This window comes from Melospiza melodia, chromosome Z (assembly GCF_035770615.1).
Source record: "Melospiza melodia melodia isolate bMelMel2 chromosome Z, bMelMel2.pri, whole genome shotgun sequence".
In the NCBI taxonomy this organism is placed as follows: domain Eukaryota; kingdom Metazoa; phylum Chordata; class Aves; order Passeriformes; family Passerellidae; genus Melospiza; species Melospiza melodia.
In genome coordinates this window covers 45,559,889-45,581,787 of record NC_086226.1, presented here as the reverse complement: position 1 = coordinate 45,581,787, position 21,899 = coordinate 45,559,889, and the positions used below count along the sequence as shown (strand labels likewise).

At 35.5% G+C, this 21,899-nt stretch overlaps 1 protein-coding gene across 6 annotated transcripts in view; it reads right to left on the bottom strand.

Moving 5' to 3' along the window:
- Positions 1–21,899, bottom strand: part of RIC1 (RIC1 homolog, RAB6A GEF complex partner 1) — a 45,661-nt gene that overhangs the window by 2,084 nt on the left and 21,678 nt on the right. For 3 of the 6 annotated variants that reach the window (XM_063181253.1, XM_063181256.1, XM_063181257.1), the window contains 22 exons: positions 19,551–19,658; positions 18,368–18,510; positions 17,993–18,129; positions 16,956–17,047; positions 15,790–15,878; positions 14,803–14,947; positions 14,278–14,326; positions 12,999–13,151; positions 12,503–12,706; positions 11,033–11,071; positions 10,668–10,778; positions 9,995–10,084; positions 9,197–9,357; positions 8,074–8,212; positions 6,886–7,002; positions 5,387–6,115; positions 4,911–5,069; positions 4,667–4,800; positions 3,396–3,682; positions 2,397–2,591; positions 441–630; positions 123–311 (listed from right to left, as the gene is read on the bottom strand). In XM_063181253.1, the coding sequence (XP_063037323.1) occupies positions 123–311; positions 441–630; positions 2,397–2,591; positions 3,396–3,682; positions 4,667–4,800; positions 4,911–5,069; positions 5,387–6,115; positions 6,886–7,002; positions 8,074–8,212; positions 9,197–9,357; positions 9,995–10,084; positions 10,668–10,778; positions 11,033–11,071; positions 12,503–12,706; positions 12,999–13,151; positions 14,278–14,326; positions 14,803–14,947; positions 15,790–15,878; positions 16,956–17,047; positions 17,993–18,129; positions 18,368–18,510; positions 19,551–19,658 (3,660 nt within the window). Of the gene's footprint in view, positions 1–122; positions 312–440; positions 657–2,396; positions 2,592–3,395; positions 3,683–4,666; positions 4,801–4,910; positions 5,070–5,386; positions 6,116–6,885; positions 7,003–8,073; positions 8,213–9,196; positions 9,358–9,994; positions 10,085–10,667; positions 10,779–11,032; positions 11,072–12,502; positions 12,707–12,998; positions 13,152–14,277; positions 14,327–14,802; positions 14,948–15,789; positions 15,879–16,955; positions 17,048–17,992; positions 18,130–18,367; positions 18,511–19,550; positions 19,659–21,899 lie in introns of those variants that run through there. The other 3 variants (XM_063181254.1, XM_063181255.1, XM_063181258.1) reach the window with 3 other exon arrangements.

The following is a 21,899-nucleotide window of genomic DNA, read 5'->3' as shown; positions in this document are numbered from 1 at the left end:
AGTTTCATTACAACTCTCTGAAGTGAAGTTTCAGATAAGGCTAAGGTAATAACTTTTGTTACTTTTTAGGTAACAAAATATCTACAGCTCAAATGAAAATGAAAATAGAAAGTAACACTTACCAATCTGTAGAAGCCCACTTGTCAACAGCATCTAGGCCAGTCTTAATATTCTGACAGATTTCTCCATCAATATCAGAGGACTGCATGATACTGAAAACCTGGTTGATAACTGAAGATTCTCTGAGAATAAGGCCTATGACAACACACCAATCCAGACATCCTGCTTCCATGAAGATATGTAGCAAATACCTATACGGAGAGAATAGCTGTTTATTTTTCTACTCCCAAGACAAAAATTGCAGTGTGATTGTGTAGATTGTTTCTTTCTCCAAATGCTGCAAGCCAGCAATTCTCAGTCTCAAAGGTGTCATTACTTACCGGAGCTGCACCTGTGACTTGTGTGGCCCTTTACTTGCCAGCTCTAGAGAGAGCTGCTCAAGCTCTGACTGAGTTAAACTTAGACTGGAGAAGTTTTCATCCACCATGGTCCAGTCTCCATCCACCATGGAACTTGTTTCAGTCAGGTCCGTTGCTGAACCAATGCTGCATTCATCACCTATCAAAAACACTCAGAAACATAAGGGAAAAAAGAAACTACTTACTTTAGTAAGATTCAGAATTTCTGAACTACTTCCTATAAAAACTGACAAACAGTAATGCTTTACGGTGCATCACAGTTACTTCAGGGATATTGTCCATCCCGCTTCAGCATTCTTCTTGTCACACTGGATGGTAGAACTAATGTTGCAGGAATGCAATAGTTTTTCTATCCAGTAAAAATAATTCAGGAGAATTATTATCAGTAAGGCATCCTAGGTATCTGCAGGCAATCATCATAAAAGCACCAATACAGCATCTTGCATATTGTAGTCCTAGAATTAAGTCCAGGAAGGGTTACAGTCTGTCTAAAATTCTGCTTATTTAACTTTAAATTTTGTTAAAATGAAGTTTCAATATCAAATTATTTTCTTCACACAAAACCATGAAGATTTCAAGTGTTTTGTAATGTAAATATTTACCAGCACAAAATACAAAAATAAGTATTTCCAGTAAAAACATGAAGAGCAGATACAGTAACAGAATTTTCAGAGGAACAGTAACAAAGCTAAAAACATTACAGTGGTGAGTCATGAAGGCACCTACTCTTGAGAACTATTTCCATATTAAAGCATATGCATCCTTTCTTGGAAAAAGTTCAGGAAGTCAAAAGGTTATTTGATTATCTTCTTGCCCATAAATACCAGTGCTGGATTAGTAATTTATGAAATTTTTATTAGAACTAAGCTTGCAATGTTTTGAAGGCTATTAATTTAGTTTCTTTAGAAATAAACTGCTTCAAAATGTGTAGCAAAGTACATTCAACTCAAAGGTCTTCATCCAGCTCAGAAAAAAACCCTACATATACCTGTTTATATAAAGACCAGTAGTGGCAGACAGCAGTAAAGTCAATGCAATGAAAAAAGGTAACTATTTTCTTGCAGTCTCCAGATTTAAAACACAAGAGAAATAGGAGTGAAAATAAAATGAGACCATGCCCAAGCAGACAGAAAACATCTCCAAATGCCCTGAATCTCACAGAAGGCTCTACAGTTGTAAAAATTAAGGAAAAAAACTGTAGCTCACACTATGTACTTAGACCTTTGCCCTAATGGAGTGGAAATCACATGATTTAGATACTGTTGAAAATGCTCTATGCTCAAGGACAAGAGGAAGTATACAAAATTTTAAAAAGACTAAAATGGTCTAACAAATTTTTCCCATATCCTTCTGTGTTCAAAAAAAGTATATACAAAGTACACTTTCTATTTTAGTAAGCTCATCATACATTGCACCTTTTAATAAGCAATTTACATAAAGCCTTAGGAAAAAATACAAGTATATGGATCTCTAATTTCCTCAACTTCCTCAATAAGTAATATATCTAATATCATTCTTAGGAAACCCAAAAGCACAAAGTTCATGCAATTAGAGCTGTTCCAACACCTGCAAGAGGCTGATTTATGCAAGAGATAAGGAAACAAAAAACCACAACGTAGGACACTCTTGCTATCCAGACTGAAAAAATACTGAACTTCAAGTTATCACCACAGACAGAAACTTCAGCAAATATCTATTCCACATTCAACTTCATGTACTTAGAGATGTACAACATGGGCATTACCTTTCTGTTGTAAAACATTCAGTTCACTTTTCAGTAAGTCCCTTCTCTTTTTTTCCTGAATTTTTCTTATCAGTAGTTGAGAAGGGACAATACAACAGTGACATGCAAATATCAAAATATAAGCATACACTTCACATTGTCCCAATGAGCAGACAGAAGGAAGAGTGACTAACCTTTACTTAGCAAAGGAGAAAGGAATGCATCTTGCATGTGTGGTCCATGGGATGAAACAGTATCAATTTCTCTCTGAGAAGAGCTGATAGTACCAAGCCAGCTACGACTGCGAGGTGTGTTTGAAATCCCTGTGTCCATTTCCATGTTTACAAAGGTGTCTGTAGACTGAGATTTTAGTAGTTGTTCCCCCACAGCTAGAAAAATCAAAACACACCATAGAAAAATCATGCAAGTATCCAGAAGGAAATTTAGACAGTTCTCTCCAGGCATTTCAGGAAGCTAAAACTTGCATCTAAGTCAAAATTCAGGGGACCAATGAAATTCAAGGGAATGCAGCAAGTTTAGGCATTTCAGGAATTTCTGACCAGCTTTTTATGAGAGCATTGGCATAAAAGAAGCATGATGTAATAAAGTGTTAGCATCAACAGAAGTAAATAATGATGCTGTTACTAAAAAGAGGAAGATCTGGCAGCAATGTCAGCCTTGCCATGTGGAGATACGGTAGCAGATGTCACCTTTGCTGTAAGGAGGTAAGGTAGTGAACTGAGAGATCAGTAACATAAAGGAGGCTTAGAAGTCTTCAAAGTTCTTACCATCTAACTTTCAAATATTAGGAACATTACTATTTATTTTTTAAGAAGTTAATCAAAAGCCCATCAAGAGACTACAAAAGAATATTGATTTTAGTAATTTTCTGCAGCAGAATTTACACTGAAGTAATTTCCATGTTGAGTTCAATATCTACAGTGATGTCCAATTCAGTACACCTGAGAAAGCAGGAGATTTCAACAGAAATGGTAATCACATGAGAGGTAACATCTATGTTAAACAGAATCTCTTCAAAAAATACACTCTGTGTGAGAAAGCTGTGCAGGTGGCAAGCCTCAGCCTGTTCTTATCTTGGCTGAACAGGGGCAGAACAGACTGAGATTCACAGATGCAGCATTGCAGGAGGGAAATCTGAGTTTGAAATCTATCAAACTCAGATGCTACTGTACCTGTCTTGTACTTTCCATTCTTGAAAGGTGAATTAATGGATGAAGCTGGTATAACTGGAAATGGCCAGAGGAAATCCTTGTGTAGCTTTTTCAAAGCACACACAAAATCCTCCACACGGGCAGCTCTGGCTCGCTCCTTGCACAACCAGCCGATCAGCTCAAAGCCCAACTGTGCAGCAAAGCAGCCAAGGTCTTTCAGCTTGATTTCCTCCAGCAGACGCCGAGCATGCCGCCAGAGCATCATGTCAATGTACATGTTCTCAGCACAGTCACTGTCTTTACTCCACCTACACACACAGCACAGAACAGCCTAGTGAACACTGATAAAGCTGAGTCACAAAGGCCACAACTGCAGAACATCAAGTCACTAGAGTAGTAGAAGGGGAGCTTTCTATAATACAGCAGAAGCAGTTTCCCTAGTTCCTTGCTGTTTATATTCTCTAAAAGGTCCCACTGCCTCAACAGGTAGGTGAAATAAAGGATTTAAGTTACAACAGCAGCAGTTTTTATAGAACATTAAACTATTAGCAATGCAGAAAAAAGTAAAGTAGGAGATAAAAGGCAGATGACATTGCAAAGTTTAGAGAAATAGTCAAGTATTGGCCCACAGCCCTTCCTATCCAAACCTTTAAGACAGTACTCTCTATTAAAAATTCCTAAATTCAGAATTTATACTAGGATGGTTTTAGAAATCAGGATGGGGAAAAATGCCAAAGCAAAGACAATAATTTCAATTCAATTCTACTTCTGAACTGTAATACCTATCAATATCAAGTCGGTATACAGCAGCTTTAGAGGGGTTCACCCCAAGGCTTAAAAGGTTCTATTTGTAGCTCGGAAACACAGTGCCAGATCAAGATGTGCATGGTAGCAGAGCAGTACACTGTGATGCTGTGAACTGTGAGCAGTTCAAAATGTATTTTTCAGAAAAACAGGTCCTTTAAATATGAGGCACGTGATCTCACTAGCTACTTAAATTACTACACATGCAATATGTACCACATCCAGTGGTTTCAGAGTCTTTGGGTCAGCAGTATCTATGTAAGCATACCTGTGCATACATATAAACATAAATACATGTATTTACATGTGTGAGAATATATTTTCCCAAGAATGTTAGGAGACACGAACAGTAAAAAAGTTGTGAAATTATAAATGCAAAAAACGTGGAAGGAGATTAGGATATATCCATCAAATAAATTTTTTCTATAACTTAAATTAGTAAGAAGTTAGTCCTCTAACTAATAAAGTGGGCAATGAGAAGACATTACCTTTTTCCAGATGGGCCAGAGGGCATACTCAGTGTTTTTGTCAGGTTAAATTTGCTATGGAGATTCTCCGCTGATTGGGATAAACTAATGCTGCGATGCCTGAAGAATTCAAAACCACTACTTGAACTAGGTTCCTAAAAGCAAGAAAACCAAAACATACACTGAAAGGACCAAACATGATATATAATATGAAGATTAATCATACAAGGCTTGATGCATAGTATTTACTTTTCTCATCACAAACCTGAGTTGTTGGTGTAGCTGGGGGTGTTTCTGTTTCTCCAGAGCCAATGGCTTTAAGAAATCTAATCATATGACGACAGAGATCCCACTTTCCCTGCTCTAAGGCAGTATTAAACAGGAGAGTAGCGTGTTGTCTGCTAACTGCTGGAACTTCCATATTCTGCAAGCAACAAAGCATAATTAAGTGATTTACTTTTACTATAGAAGATCTGAAGTTCTAATAAGTCAAGTCACACTACTTCACATTCAAGTATACCAAACATTATAAACAAAAAATTTCATGCTATAATTTTCCCATTTAAAACAGTAAACTAACTACTTACACTGCATGATCTTACCACCCTTCATAACTGGACATAATATCAACAGAAAACTGTTACATTAAAGATCTATTGAACATGCATAACTTTGATATGACATTATTTTTAAAATACTGCAATATTAGTAAATATCTTGCAATATATCTGGTGCTGTTACCTGTAGGATAATAAGGTAAGAGGCAGCTGTGTCCAAGTCCTGGGCCATTAAGCACTCTTCAAATAAGTCCTTCGGGTTTCCAACAGCAGCAAAAAGGTAATTCCACAGGGCATATTCTGTCTTCCTAGCACAATGAACAACTGTCTGCAGGAAGAGGGGGAATTCTGTAATGAACTTCGCCACAGTGGGAAGGAGAGGGTCGGGAATAGGTTCCCGCGAGGTAGCTTCTTCTTCCAGCACTTCATGAAGCATCAGTTCTAGTACATGAGGGAAGTATGGTAATGTGGCACAGGAGTGGGCCAAAAGCAAGGCTTGTTCACCGAGGTTCCTAACCAAGAGCTGGCGTAAAATGTGATGGAGGTAGATCTGAGAGGTTCTCTCAACAATGGAGAACGGAAAGAGAACCTCTAAGTGTTCTCTAGCACTGGTTTGAGTGTATAAACAGTCATAGAGCACAGTGTCATTAACAGCACCAAGAACCAAGGCATCTTCAAACAAAACAGCCAATGGGTATATGTTGATGTGGAAAGGCAGCATGATCCGTCTTGACAGAAAGGAATGCGGTTTTCGATGATCTCTGGGAAACAGGGGAAGCCAGACTTTCATACCTGCCCCACCACAGCTGAGCCACAGAGCCTCCAGTAAGTGGCGTTTCTGTTTATTAATCCTGCAAGTAGTCCATACATTTTCAACAGACTGGGCTAGGACAACTGGAGCACAAAAAGGCAGCTATTTAAAATGAAAAAAAAAAAAAAAATCAGTATCCATTATTCCTTTTATTTTTACCCTATTCACAAGAACTCTATTTTTCAGCTAAGTACTGTCTTCAAACATGTTATTCTTCTAACAAAGAAGAAAAAAATCTGCTTTTCTCTTATCTGCATGCTAGCATGTGACAAAACACCACTTAATACCTATATTAACTCAAGACACATTTTTTTTTAACCTCCTTAATACTTAGTCAGGAAGCAGAGAGATAAGAATAAAGGTGAAAAGTAAAAACCTGTTCTCTGCTTCTTCAGGTAGCCCCCAAGTCCAACCTAGAATTGACAAATCTATCTGAATTTTCCAAATTTCACTCTCCCAATGTGCTTGTTTCACATAGAATTGGTTTTCATCAGCTCAGAAGAACTGAGAGTTCAGTAATTGATTTCTATTGTTGTTATTGCCAAGAACTCTGTAAATGCACTCTGCAAAAAATGATAACGTTCCATAAACATACAAAACAGTTCTGGACAGACTAGAGATTTTCTGTTATTGGTGCATATGAAATTTTGGGCAGTATCTTTACTCTTAAAACTTGTCTATTTCTTTTCAATATAATTAGTGAACACAAGCAAATGCTGATATACTTCCAGCCCACAATTTCGTCATTAAGCATAAATACTGCCTTGCTTATAGTCTTATTTTCTTTATGTCTGGACCACTCTCTTGCACAGCTTCTTCCATCACTGCCGTCTTTGAAGTCATACACAGTATGACTTCATATATGTACTCACATGCTTTCTTTGATTAGGATTGTTATCTTTATCTCGTATCTGGGGTCCAGATCGATCCCTTTGCAACATGATAAGTTGTCCTGCTAAGTTAAGCATAATACTTTCAGCTTCACAAGCCTAAGGACAGAAAGAATATTATGCAAATTATTTAAGCTTTTTGAATTATAATTTTACTCATAACCACATTAAAAACCCAGAAAAAATGTAAATTAAATGTCCCACTTTACAGAGATGACTAACAGCTGAATTCAATATAGAAGGACTTAGAAAAATCAAGAACAAGTTCTTGTGCAAAGCAGTAAATAGTGGAAGGTTTCTTATTCACCAAACTCATTCCATGTGTTTAATATGGACTTTTTCCAACCATGTGTCTTAAAATGGGCAATCCACCAGCATTCTAAGAAAAATAAAACTCTGTATTCTTATCAGTATCATCACAGTATGATTGCCAGTATCTGACTGCAAAGACTACACTGGTACCCAAGAGCTGAGCCAAAAAGAGCTGAGCCACACTTGTACAGCATCTTGAACTTTTATTTAGCTGCAGTTAGAGAAAAATTGTTTTAGTAAGGTGTGTCAAGAAAGCAAAGTATTCTGCTCAGTTTAGTCTACTCTGTTTTTATTTACAACAAAAATCCAAGTTCTCTTTGCATGTAGAAATTCTTTCAGTGCCCTGACAAAATTATGATGTTAAGACAGGGACCTTCACATCTTAAGTTATTGTTTGGCTGTTGCAGAATTGACAAAGAGTGCCTCATAGGGTCACATGAGGCACAGAATGCCATCTTTTCATTTTTTCTATTTATTCTTTGAGTAATGGACATGTTGTTGCAAGAAAGGTAATTCCTGATGCCATGGATTGCTCTGGTTTTTGACTGTTAATACATGATAGAGCAGCATACCCTTGACAGAGTTAAATTTAATTTGTTCACCAAGACTTGGTCTCAAACTTTGCAAGTTAAGAAGAGAAGGTATGAAATAAAATCTAAACTCTTATGTCTCTATCCACCCCCTTATGCCCAATTCCCACATAGCATATCTACATAGTAAACTTCAGAATAAACCGCGTTCTGGATTTTACCATATACAAGAGTCACTGATTCATGACTGATTTATCAGCCAGGTAACCTTTAAGGAGTAAGCTAACAAATTCAGGCACCAATTCTATCAAATTTCGAGATCTGTTACCTGCTGAGGCATCTTCAAGGTGATGCCAGTCTCTGTTCTCACTGATGTCAACGTAACAGATACTACAAGAAAAGGATGAGGAATGTACCGAGACATGGATACTTCTTGAAGAATTTGGATACTGGCAGTAGGATTAAGACTGAAAGGAAAATGACTACATTTAGAAATTTTACAACAGTACTTAACATGAAATAACTACCTTAAAGTAAACCTAATGAAAATAAGCAACTTACCCTTAGCAAACAATTTACTCCATGGAACAAATGACATTCCTTTAATCAGGAATCAGCAGAAATGCCCACATATCTACTCTATATAAAGTTACCAAACAAACCTAAAATGGGCTACTGATCTCGATACCTTGGGAAATACAGATATGCGTGGATAGAATACAATATCAGATACTTCAGAATATGACTCTATTGACCGTTCAATGAGACAGTTTCCAGGTTTGGATTCTGCTGAGAGCTTTTTTAAAAGCATTAAAAATATTTTTCTCTGAAGTTCACCAACAACTTGCTTTTTTCTACCACAAAAAGGTCCTTTCTTGCTAAAAAGAAGATACCATAACTGTAAGAAACATCACCTACATAGGGACTTAAACCCCCAATCCCTGAATCTTTATCTCCTCCTTAAATTCACTAAACTTAATTGTCTGAAAGCACCTGGCATATTTTACATTGCTACTCCTTTTGTACTAAAACAATTCCTCAACACATCACCAAGACCAAACCTTTTCATCTTTGCAAGGCTACTGCCACCTTCCCTTCAGTAATTAGTGCTTCTAACATTACAAACATGTTTTTATTTTAAAATATTCAAATATGTGGGTGTTTTTTAGTCCCTTTTTGTCCTATTCATATTCAGTTTTCAAGTTCCAACAATTTAGGAACATGTTTGTTCAGACAGCTGGAAATGTGCATACACCAGCCACTACCCACTTCTGGCTTGCACGGGCCTATCAGTATGTGTGCAAATGCAAACACTCATGAACTTGTGCATAAAGATAATATCACTCCGTATTTTAAAAATCTGACTCCACCAGCTATTGTAGGAATTTACTCAGACTGAGAGCAGGTCTACAGGTACCTTACTGCAAAAGCATTTAAATAGTGACACTCACCCCTCAGACCTTCTCTCAATACTGTAAAGGCAAATGGAACAATCTGCTCTGAACAATATCACAATGTCCCGGAAGACACTCAGTAGTAATGTGTTTGCCTGCACTTTGGTGATATGAGCAAACGCATTGTCAAGGTTAGACGTTCGCAGGTAGATTCTCAGCTGCAAGGAAAAGGAGTAGTTTGTAAACATGTTCTGTTTACCAAGAGGGTAATAGTAATTCCACTTCTGGTTATTTTCTTTATTGTGGAATGGCTGTCAAGAATTTCTACCAAGACACGCTACTGAGTTTTTGTTTCATCAAGTATTTTATCCATTGCATCCGTTTTATTATTATAACCAAAGCAGTTAAAGCACAGTATAGCCAAAGCTGAAGTACTGAACAACAATCATAAGGAAGGAATTTTATTCACCAGTTTTAAAGAGCAAAGAGTAAGTAAATCTCCTCTGCCCATATAGTTTAAAAGCTTGCAAAATTGTCCCAAAACACTGTAAACACGTATCTCAGAACACACTTCATGCTAATTGCAAAAGTGTCACAAAGTTTTCAGAACAAGTAGATTCACTGTAGTCAGCAGTACACAGTTTTTAGTAACAACAAAAATTTTCTGCAAAGAATTACTTATATATTAACATATAAACTCTGAATATAACCAAAAACCACCGAAGTTTATCATGTATAAACATGCTCACAATATCACAATACATTTCATGCTTATGAAATTTAATAATAATACTACTGTCATACAGATCAGATAATTTAATCATTATAGGTTTACTTTGAAGAAAAGTATCTCACCTCTTCCTGGTGATCATTTAAATTATAACATGCAAGAACAATGAAGTCATTCCACCATGCTAAGCCACCTGTTACCATCATAGTTTGCTCCTGAAAAGAAAAAAGCAAGCAGATGACATATAGGTATGTATTTTTATACACTTACACACAGAGACATGTACATTATATGGATAATTTCTTAAAGCCATGCATGATATCTATAAGCTTTATGCATAGTGGCAAGACTATGAATAAGAAGTTTTTAATGCTTAAAATAACCAAAGTACTAAAGAGTAGTATGTGAAGGACAAACTCCATCCTACAAAATATAGTTCCACAGTTCTTCATGCTACTGGCATCCCTGGACTCTCTCAAATGCCCGAATTTATAAGCTTTACATCCAAAGCTACATCACATGAACTCTCAGATAAAACAAATGGAATTAAGTGACTGACTATACACACGCAAAATTGGAACACTCTGCTAATATTCAGACACAAATTAGTGTGTCAAAACCACAAGACCTGTGTTTCAGACACTTTATGAGAAACACATGCATAACCAGCAACCCTAATCCCAAATGTGTCTACAGGCTGTTCCCTTGAAAATGATACTCTTTAATTTTCTCCAGGTCTCACATCCCAACAAATAAAATCTTCCCTGTGCACCAGAATAAAATTCCATAACCTCTCACCTGGGTAATGTTTCCAAACAGCTTCCATTTTTTGGTGAGTAAAGAATAATGTGCAAAACCAAACTTGCCAACTACAGCTACATTCTGTCCAAGCTTGTCAATAGCTGAAAACTGTAAAAAAGAAATAAAAGCCACCAGAACCTCAGATGGGAACTTATTTAAACTATATGCCTATCCAAATATGCACCACAAGGCAAAAACATCAGACTCAAAACATGTAAATTATCTTCATGTTTCATACTTTACTAACACAGTTTTCTCTCTGTAATGTAAATTAATGATTTCATTTTCAGAGTTCAGTCAATCCTAAGAATAACCCTCCAATACCTTTAAATAAGCATGAACGTATTCTTAAAATAACTCACCCTTATAGGCCAGTTGCTCTCTAGATATGTACTATGAATCTAAAAAAAAAAAAAGAGAAAATGAAAACCACATGACTATACCAACTACCATTAAAGTATCAATTAATTGCCACATCCTATTAGAATTTGGATAATGTCAGTGGTTTCTTTTCAAAACACTATCATAAAGGTATTTAATGTTGGAAATTTGTTTTTAAATAAAATTACTGCCCACACACCAAAAGTTACTCGTGCCTAAATGTTACCCTGTTTTGAATACACAAAACGTCAAAATGTACTAACAACATATACCAATTAATACTATATTACAAATTAATAGTCACAATTTGCTCATGTCTCCTCCCAGCTACTTCCCTCTCTAAGAGAATCTTTCAAAGGAACATAAATATTTTGATAAATACAGTCTTCAGACAGGATTTTCAGTGTAGGGATGAAATTTCTAATCCTGTCATAAATACACACCAGCATATCCAAAAGCCTTCCTATGAGAGAACCTTACTGGAATATGTCAGATCAAATCTCAATTCGGTATTCTTCACGTCACGTGGGATGATACAAAATCAGCCTAGAACTCCATTCTCCGATCTGACACAAGGAAGGTAGGTACTCTTGAGACCTAGGCACTGTCATTTTTCAAGGATATGCTGCTCTGCACAGTAATTCTAATTGTTTCAGCTTTACTTTTACCACAGAACAAAGATATCTCCTTCTTACACCCCAGTTTTAGAAGACAGAAGAGCCACTTGGCCAGCTAAAGTGGAAATTCAACAGTATCTAGAACCTGCCTGATATGCCTAGAATCAAATACTTTTTAATACTACTGATTCATGTGCTGTGTGAAGAACAAAACAGTGGGGATCTTTCAGAAATCTTGTTTTAAAAGTGTCACCAATTCAACCATCAAAGAATACATACTAGAATCACAGATTAAGATATTTATCTTTTTATTTATATTGCAGGAAAAATAGAAGTCCCATTACTACCCTGGAAACAACTTCTTCTTTGAAAGCCTGATATTGTGAAGTTTCAGTTATATGCTAAAATAGATGCCATTTTTTATGTTTGAAAATATAGATGGAAGATTATATACATCAGCTGAATATGGTTTAAAGCATTTTGCATAAATAAAAAAACAAACACCTAAATTGTTTCTTGCATGTTGCACTTATTCTCTCTTTCAAAGCCCAGGAAAGTAATTAACTACTCCTTCCCAAAGTCATAAAAGCTTTAAGACTGTATTTATTGGCTAGGAGGCAAACTCATACCCACAAGGCTGATAGGACCAACACTGCTTTACCTTTTGTCAATGAGAAAAAGTTGTACCATGGCAAACCCCCAGAGACAATAAAAAGGCAATGATCTCATACCACAGGAAGAAGGTCTGGCAGAGAGTGAGGAGATCAGCTGCATATTCTATTCCTACAAATTCTTGCAAGCATGAAGCACATACGGGCAACCAGGATCAATTACCTGTACAACATGCCAATGCCGGTGTCCTAGTAAAGTGCTTAAACCCTGAGAATCTAAACTGCCATCTGAAAAAGGGCCTCTTTCCCTGGTGTGGTTATGTTCAGAGTGTGCCAAAGTATTTCTGGGACTCTGAGTCTGTGCTGCATCTCCACAGTTCAAATATAAGCGATCTTCTCCTTGAAGGAGGACTTGCTCCTGGTTACTCTATATTAAAACCAAACAGAAACAAAACAAAAGAAAAAAAAGCAATTTTAACTCCACATACAGAAAGGAAAGGAAAAACACATGATCAATATATTAAGAGATTCTAAGTAAACAATATGAAATATTGTCTAGCAATATTTTCACAGTACCATTTTAAAGGTTCTATGATAAAAAAAAAGACAACTCTAATAGCTGCAGAACAGACTTAAAACCTGAGAGAACAACACAGAGGGCACCTAAAACTGGAAGTATGATCTAAAATAAGGATATATTTATCAACAAATAAACTTACCATACAAGGATTAACAGTGAGTGCACTCTTGATGAACTGAAACTGCAGAATACCAAACTGCTGAGCTTCATTATTTGCATTTCTTTCAGGTTTCATGTTTGAAGAAGAACTCCCATCAATAACCCAGAGATGATACCCTTCTGATCCCCAGGTCTGAAGGTAAAAGAATAACAATAATAAAATTCCCAGCCCAACACTACATACACATATATAAATGTAATACCATATGTTCTCACAAAACAAGAACTACAGAAACTGCAACTGATCTTATGATATACTTGAGCCTGGAAAAAATCCACACATTCTATCGTTCTAAATCATATCATTATAGGAATCAAACAGTAAAATTCACAAGGTACAGTAAGAATCTAGCTTGAATTATTTCCTGTCTTATGTTAAAAAAGTAATGATTAAATGAAGTGCAACTGTGCAAAGACACATAAGTAATGAAGACTGTTTAGTTTGCAGTTTAGGGTAACAAACAAAAATTCAAACAAAGAGCCAGGTATGAAACAATCCTGATTTCCAAAATTACACTGGCTGCTGCTCATTAAATCCAATGACATCAGAATTTCAATTTTTGAAATTTTTTAAGAGGTAAATTTAAAAGGTACTGTCATTGCATATATGTACCTCCACTTGGGATGCATGTTTAGAATTGTCAATCTTCATAGCAAGTATGTCATGATGAATAAACCAAATTGTTTTAAAAATACTGCAAAAAATTCATCATGGTTTGTACGAGGCCTTGTAGGATGTGTTTGAAATTTGTTCTAATTTAAAATTTACTCTATTTTATTATATTTATTTATTGATTTTACAGACTAGCAGGATTTGATTTAATGTTAACTAGTTTGTATTTAAAAAAAAAGCAGTTCAGTTTCTCTGGAATTAATAATCTTAGTAAAGTTACTTTGAGTGTCAAAGGCCAGCTAGTAAATTTAGAGAAATAAGGGAGTCTACAATTAATGTTGATCTGTGTCTGACTGCACTTTGAAATACAGACCAGAGAAAAAAAGCAAAATTAAGAAAAAATCGCAAGTGTTCATTCTTAATATTAAAAGCAAAGGCAAGAAAAGGCATGTCATGCATACTTCATGAAAAAAAATTCATCGGTTGTCCTTTTGTCCTTCAATAAAACGTTGTAGTAAAGGCATCTTACTATGAAAACTAATTAGGCAAAAGAAAGATAGTTTGATTTTCTGAAAACCTGTTATACTAAAAACAATTAAAAACATTAAGAGTCATCCTATTACAGTGTTTTTATACTCCTGCTTACCATGGAACGGATTTTCAGAGGGTCCTTTTTGGCACCATCAGATTGATACCTTAAAAACAGAACAGAACAAGTTTGAGTTTACAAATGACTTCATCAGAATAATAAATTAAATTCCTATCTTTGTGTTTTCATATGGTTCTACATTGAATCTCATCTCAAATGATACAGCCTGTTTGATCCATGACACTAAAAAAAAAGCAATGCAACTGTCAGATGTGTAGCATAAACTATTTGAAATACATGCACTGAGGGAATTTTAATATTTGCTTGCTCAAGCTTGTTCCTAGAGTAATTTTCTTTTACAGACAAAAAGACCATTACAAAATAAAAATAATATATTTTTCTTTATATTTAAATGATCCCCTCCTAAATATTTGCCAAGATATCTCAATATCTAAGAAATCACAAAGGAAAAAGAGAACTTTAAAAAGCTAATTCAGTGAATTAATTTCTAATTAGATGCTTTCAATTATAAAAACAAACACTTCTAATACACTCTTTACACTGTATATTAAAAATACTCACGCAAAATCGCCTCCTAAAGTACAGATAAGCTGAGCACCAAAAACACTCCATAAGGACAAACCTCCACATTCCCAAGTCACCATCACAACACAGCTATCGGGTGACCATCTGATTAGTTTAACGGGTCCTGTTTTATTCCAAATATCTGTTTAAAAGTAGACAACAAAGCAAGCAAAAACAGTGAAAGTCCTTCAACTGGTTTCACCATAAAAGTATGAACAAAAATATATGGAAGCAAATATTTGATTTTTCAATTAACTGATGCATTTATCAAACTGACCATCTCAATGTGAATAAGTAGCAAACAAAAAATAGTTTCTTTCCAATGCATGCTTGGTTTCATAAGAAACTAATAATACAGGAAAACATGCCAGAAGTACACTGCTATAAGACAACCACACAACCACAATTCTATTAAAATAACTTTTTGGACAATAGAGGCACTTAACACAACTGTAAAACTTACTTATGGACTTGTTTTTTAACTGAAAACCAATAGACACATATATTTTCAGTTGAGGATGCAATTTACCCACTTGGTATGCTCCTTACTCTTAAGCACAGAATACTACATGAAAAAATACACTGCAGTGCAGGAAGGAAGCTGCATTACTCAGTATTTTTCTGTACATCAGTCACTTCAAATTAATTCACACTTCTGTTATACTCATTATCAGTTTTGGCAATAACCTTTAATTTCCTGAAGTAACTGAAAATTAATTTCAAGACTAAGAATTAGTTTAAAAACCCCACAAAAACATAAACCAGCCACCTGAATGCTCACATACACAAAACATATCCAAAAGTTAATTAAAAAGCAAGCTGCTAAAAGTGCAAAGACACAAGAGTTAATTATTATAAACAGACAGGAGTAAGTATTATTCACATCAGTGATTATGCAAACAAACAGAGGTTAACTAGCCAATGATAAAAAATATAGCATAACCTAAAAGCAGCTGGAAAATTCTAGCAATAAAAGTAGCTCACCAGGATATTGTTTTGGTGTCAATTCCAATTTATGAGAAAACTGCATGGCGCCAGTGGTGGTATCTATTGTATAAACCTGCACAGAGCCACTGGAAGACATTACACATGCTTTAGACTACAGATCATTTGGATTTCTTATCAGTTTCAAGAGGCTAAGAAAAGATGCTATTTCTCTCACCAGTAACAAATTTATCTAGAACAGAGATGTTGAATCAAGTAATAGTCAAAGAACTTTGTGAAACAAATTACTAAGATGCTTTACAGAAGGCATCAGAGGACCCAAACCACCAGCCCTAGAATAATCCATGTACTGAAAAGACTTCATTCTCCTAAGATACATATGTACATACAGTCCACATACATTTATGGCTTCCAACTGCCAGACAATCCATGAGGGAAGGCAGTAATTACTCAGTGCCAAAGTTTCATCAGGGATGTACTAAGGCATACTACAATCAGTTAATCAAAGTAACTATTCCTGTTTCTGATGAAACACCAACACACTGTATTGTTACTACAAACAAGAATACTAGTTCTTAAGAGGACAGATGTAAAATAAACCAGATTTTTTTAAATGTTATAAAACAAAACCTAAGTAAAATACAATCAAAGAAAATAAAAAGCTGCACTCTAGGTCCAGCTTAAGCACTATTATACAGGGCGGACTTGAAGGAGCAGTATGCAAAATACCACAACTAAAAGTACTTCTGCAACATTTGATTTACAAATATTCACAGTTACTCTAACAGGCAATATTTTTCTTGACCAAATCATGACTGCACAGAGCATCTTCTCAGCTGAGTGCCAAGTGCTGATTCTTGTCTAATATTACTATGACTAACTACTTAAAACTGACTTTATAATCCTGCTTTGACATTAGCTGGAATTGCAGCACTTTCCAATCCTTGCTACTGGTTGAGCCACCTTTTAATATTTTTTCCCCGAGACCTGAACAGCAAACATAAATCTCAACTGCAGTTCAACCAAGCAACCATTTCTTTCCACCTCTCTCCTGACTCCTTGACAGCACATTATGTAATCTCCAGGCAGACTGATTATTTTCATCTTTACAGTTCTTGCAACCCAACTTAGTAAGAAGTAACTACTAATTCAGATTTATAATGAAACAATCTTCCCCTGCTCTGAACCAGCCTTAAAAAACTTACTTGGCACATCCAAATGCCATTAGCCTGTATTTGTTATTCACTGCCACACAAGTTCCATCAACTACATCTTGTGCCCAAACACCATGGAGTTGCTGTAGAGAAAGGAATTCAGAAGATTTTTTGTTAAACAGTGCTTTTATTAATAGCAGTCAGCTTCTATCCATGTCCACCATATTACACATCTGTCAGTTGACCTTTATGATCTCAACATTTCTATTAATGTCAAGATCAAATTACATGGCTCAAATAAATAAAATCCAGTAAATGCAAAACTGGTTTCATTCTTCTTAATATAAATTACAGAGAGATATCAGTATGTAAGAAAACTGTTTATAAGATCTCTTATTAACAAAATAAGTCAATACCTGTAAGGCAAAAAAGTTCCTAACTCTGCCTAGGGGAAAAAAAATTGGTAGATGGTACTAAGAATGAAGAAAGAAAGAAAAACATAAAAATAAGTTTTCATCTGCAACAGCTGAGATCACAAGTGCTTTAAGTGAGTGAAGGAATCTGATATAGATCTACTCTTTTTGGTACTCTGTAATTAAAACACAGATATGTAACAACAAATTGTAATAGTATTTAGGCCAAATTACAGGTGAGAAAATTCAGAAAAGATTCCTGTTAAAGAAATTCTGAAGTATGCTTGTCACTATGAGAAAGAGATGGACTTGATAAGAACTAAGTCCTAGACATAGTACTTATATTTAGGAGATACCACTTCCTGTCATCCCACTTGTAACTTTTAACAGGAAGGCTGTTGATCTGACACAGTAAGACACAGTCTGTAATGACAATTTCAATGAATAAATGGAAGTTATTATCAATTATGGCCTCCCAGCGCTATCAACCCTATAAAAATCTAGCTCAAATTATGCTACAAAATGCAGCCCTGTTCTTATGTCATGTCTTAAGCAGATGTCAAATTTTAGTTTCTTTGTAGCTGAACAGAATTTAAAGTAAAAAGCCAACTGAAATGCAGAAACCAAGGAAAACACATTTTATTGTGCATGATATAAATGCTAAAGGAAACATACCTCAGCAGTGAATCTACTTGACATCGGTGTAATGAAACCAACTCTGCCATCATTAAAAACAACAGCAAAGCCATCAAGCGTGGCACAGTATTCCATATCTCTGATGTAAACATCTTCAAATCCCGTAAGTGAACCTGCTGAGAAAGTATGAGTAATTTAAAAATAAGTGAACACAGAAATATTGCAAGCTAACAGACATTTCAGATGTTCACTTATTACCTCAATGAGAAAACCAAATTTAAACAGGCTATTTCATTCCCATTTACAAATGGCAAATTTTTCTCATCTCTGCTTAAGAACAGAGAGAATATTTTATATCAGATGGTATGTCACTAAGAGGTAACTGTAATAAGCAATAGAATCCCTAAAACCTACCTCGAGAAGACTGCAGATCTACAGAAAATGGAACTGTACATAGGTTGATGGCCTTCCTCCCATTGGTCATCCCATCCCAGTGAATGAGATGGAGAAATCCATCAGCAGTAGCCACAAGTAGATCTTCTAACATGGACTGCAAACTAATAAAAGATATTTGTTAATCCCTAAAAACACTTTGTATCAAATCAATGTCACAGAAGTATCAATTAATATCATAAACACTGTATTACTGCCTTTTGTACCAGCAACTGCATTGTAAAATTACAAACGTACCACGCTGACAAAATATGGTATACACCTCAACTTCTCTCCAGCAATCACTGTTCATGAACAGGTCTGTATTGTTAGAGTAATTGCTTAACTGGGATACTAACTGCTGAAGATCTTCTCAATACTTTTGACTAACCTTAAGACATTGCTGACAACAATCAATTATTCATCTATCCCAGAAAATTAACAATACTGCCTAGGCTGTAAATAATTCACAATACATTTTAATCTGTGGTTGGAATGAACTGGTGAAGGAGAAATTAGACTCCTCCTAAATCCTTTCTTAAACATTTCCCAACTCCTGACAACTAATACAAACCTTTTCCCAGTATATACTGCATTTCTTCCAACAGCCATTTTGTCCTAAGGAGCCTCTTCCCAAACTTCACTTTGTTACTTTCCCACCTCCTCAAATGCTATGAAGTTTCAGCAACCTTTCACGCATACTTATTTATCATGTTCAAAATTTCTTTATAGGACAGGCCATCACCACAAAAATGCAAGAGGTAAAGAAAAAGGACAAAGGTGGACTCTCTGCAGGCATCTGGAGAAATGCTGGAATCCTGCATACAGTTTTTCTCTAACTGACCAACACCTCCATGAAATCTCTAATACACACTTGGATCTGAAGGACAAACTCATTTATAGTATTACACAGGAATACTGAGCATACTTCTGTATGCTGAAAATATCAGTACAGCCAAGCACAGAAAGAATTCTTAAACAGCAATTCACTTTTTCATCTCCTCAGACTTACTAGCTGCTAATAGTAACTTACTAATACTAGTCATTAGTATTAATAAGCGTAGAAACTTACTAGAAGCCTTTTCTACCATCCAGTTTTCCCTTCACTTTTTGAAAAGTATTGATACATATGGAAAAATTCTCAAGACCCAATTAATGAGCATACCTTGTGATAGAGGCTTGCAAGTCCAGCACTTTCTTCATTTCTAGATTTAATGAAGGAGCACATTGTTCTTCCTTATAATGTGGGGTCCCCTTCAGATGAGGGCTTCCTCTAAAATACAAGAGAAATGTTTTAGTTGAAACAGGTTGTCCTTCAAAATATGCAAGTGTTACGGACTTACATTCCTGTGGTCTTTTTTTCCCCATATTTATATGTGTGTATATATATGTATATCTATGTATACACCCACACCCCCACAACCAGCACTGAATATCAAGGATGTAATTTTGATGCTAAAGGTTTAGTCTAGTACGTAGACAAAATAAGACAAATGAATAGAGAATGAACATTACAATAGCTGTGTGGCCTGCCTTAATACTCCTAAAATAAGGGATATGTATCAGTGAAAAATTTGATTTAATAAATTGTTATTCAACTGTTTACAGTAATTAAATTGCTGAATTATTAAGTATCTCCAATTTATTACTTTTCAAGATGCATTACAGGTATTACAGACTTCAAAATGTTTATGTTTCTTCCATACCTTTTGCCAGATCAATGTTTATAATATAAATTCAGTAGGTATCATACAAGTAGACATCTATCACAGTATTTCATAGGAATATTTCTCCCTGAAGCAAATTAACTAGTTTTTAACCTAAGACCTACTAAGAAGAGCTGACTGAACACTGATTCCATCCCTTTAAACAGACCATTACAAAGTATCAACTTCTAGATGTAGAATTCCATTGATTATGTCACAACATCATTATACATGACCATACAGCATCATTAAAGTATTCCTTATTTATCTGGGTTATCAGACATGCCATGTGCTTTTTAAACTTTTTTTTTAAATGAAAACTAACCTACACTCATAAATAACATGTCATTCAGCTCAGTTATCTAATGAGCATGATGGTAGTAAGCAAAGTAAACTATGAATGCAACAGGCATTGCAGACAAGTTAGAATTTGTAGTAACTTCAACAGTCAGAAACAATAGATAAGTACACAGATTCACGTAATCTTTACCTGTGTTTTAACTGACAGAACATTTATTTTAATTTACATCAGGGTAGCAAATATAACTGCCTAAGACATGGCAGAAACTAAAGCAGATGCAGCTTTGGAGAAGTTTAAAAGCACAAGGATGCATAAATCTCTTTCCTGTCTTTTTTATCTCAGTAGATATCAAGTTCCTTAATTCATTACCATTTTATAGCAATGCCATATTCATATCTGGTATTCTTCAATGGGGATTATACCTCTCCTTGTGTAGCAAGGACAAAGATATATGCCAGCTAAGGTAAGACCAAGGTAACTTTTGTCAATCTGGATTTAGCAGATGAAAGTAGTATCATGTTTCCAGAACGAAACTATGGTGGCTGTGAAGAATTACATCGAAAAATGAGAAAAAATTATTTTAAGGTTAGTTAATCCACCACCAGAAGATGTGCAACTTGTTCAAATTATTAGAATGTTTGGTTTGCATTTTGAACAAAAATTAATTCTAAAAGACAGCTGTCTTAGGAAAGATCTAGGCCTTCATGTAAGCTACCTATCATGAACTGACAGGACCCCTGAAAAAAGCAGTCATTTCTTTTTTTAATAATACTAGCATGGTGGGGTTGTTGCGGTATTTTTTAAAATGTACAAAACCCCAGGTGTTTGGAGATAGGCTTTTCAACACATGTGAACATACAGTTCCAGAAAGTATACTCCCAAACTAGATGAAATTACTCTGGTTTATCAACAATCAGTGGTACAACTGAATTGTGCAAGCAAGTGACTAAAACTGAGATGAAAGGGTTGAGTAATGCAGAAATGTTGCTGTTAGGTAGGTATAAGACACAACTTAGCATGTCTGTTTTACCTGACCAAAGTACCTAACCAAGTGTAAACTCAGTGTTTCTGCACAGCACAAGCTACAAAGCCAGAATGGTAACAACATAGTTTAAAAGACATGTTTTGCAGGAAGAAAAATTTCAAGTCTCCACGTAGGCTGGCTTTTTTTCCCTTCAACACCTTTGATAAAAAAATAGCTTGCAAGAATATTTGAATATTTTCAGTTTCACAAGCTAGTTTTAGTGAATTGGTCACCATCTGTGGTACCTTTTCCGCTTGGGCACTATCATTCCTGTCCCAAAAAGGCTTCTTTTACCCACCTTGCAAGAGCACAATCCACACAGAGTTGTGGTACATCACCTTGACTGAAACTCTAAAAATGCCACTATTTCAACTCATTGCCTATGATTTTGTCTAATTTATCAATTCAAAAAGAAGCCCCTAGTATGGGTGCAAAGGAGGTGCTACCGAAAGTACACGATGTTCATACAGTCCATGAGTCAGC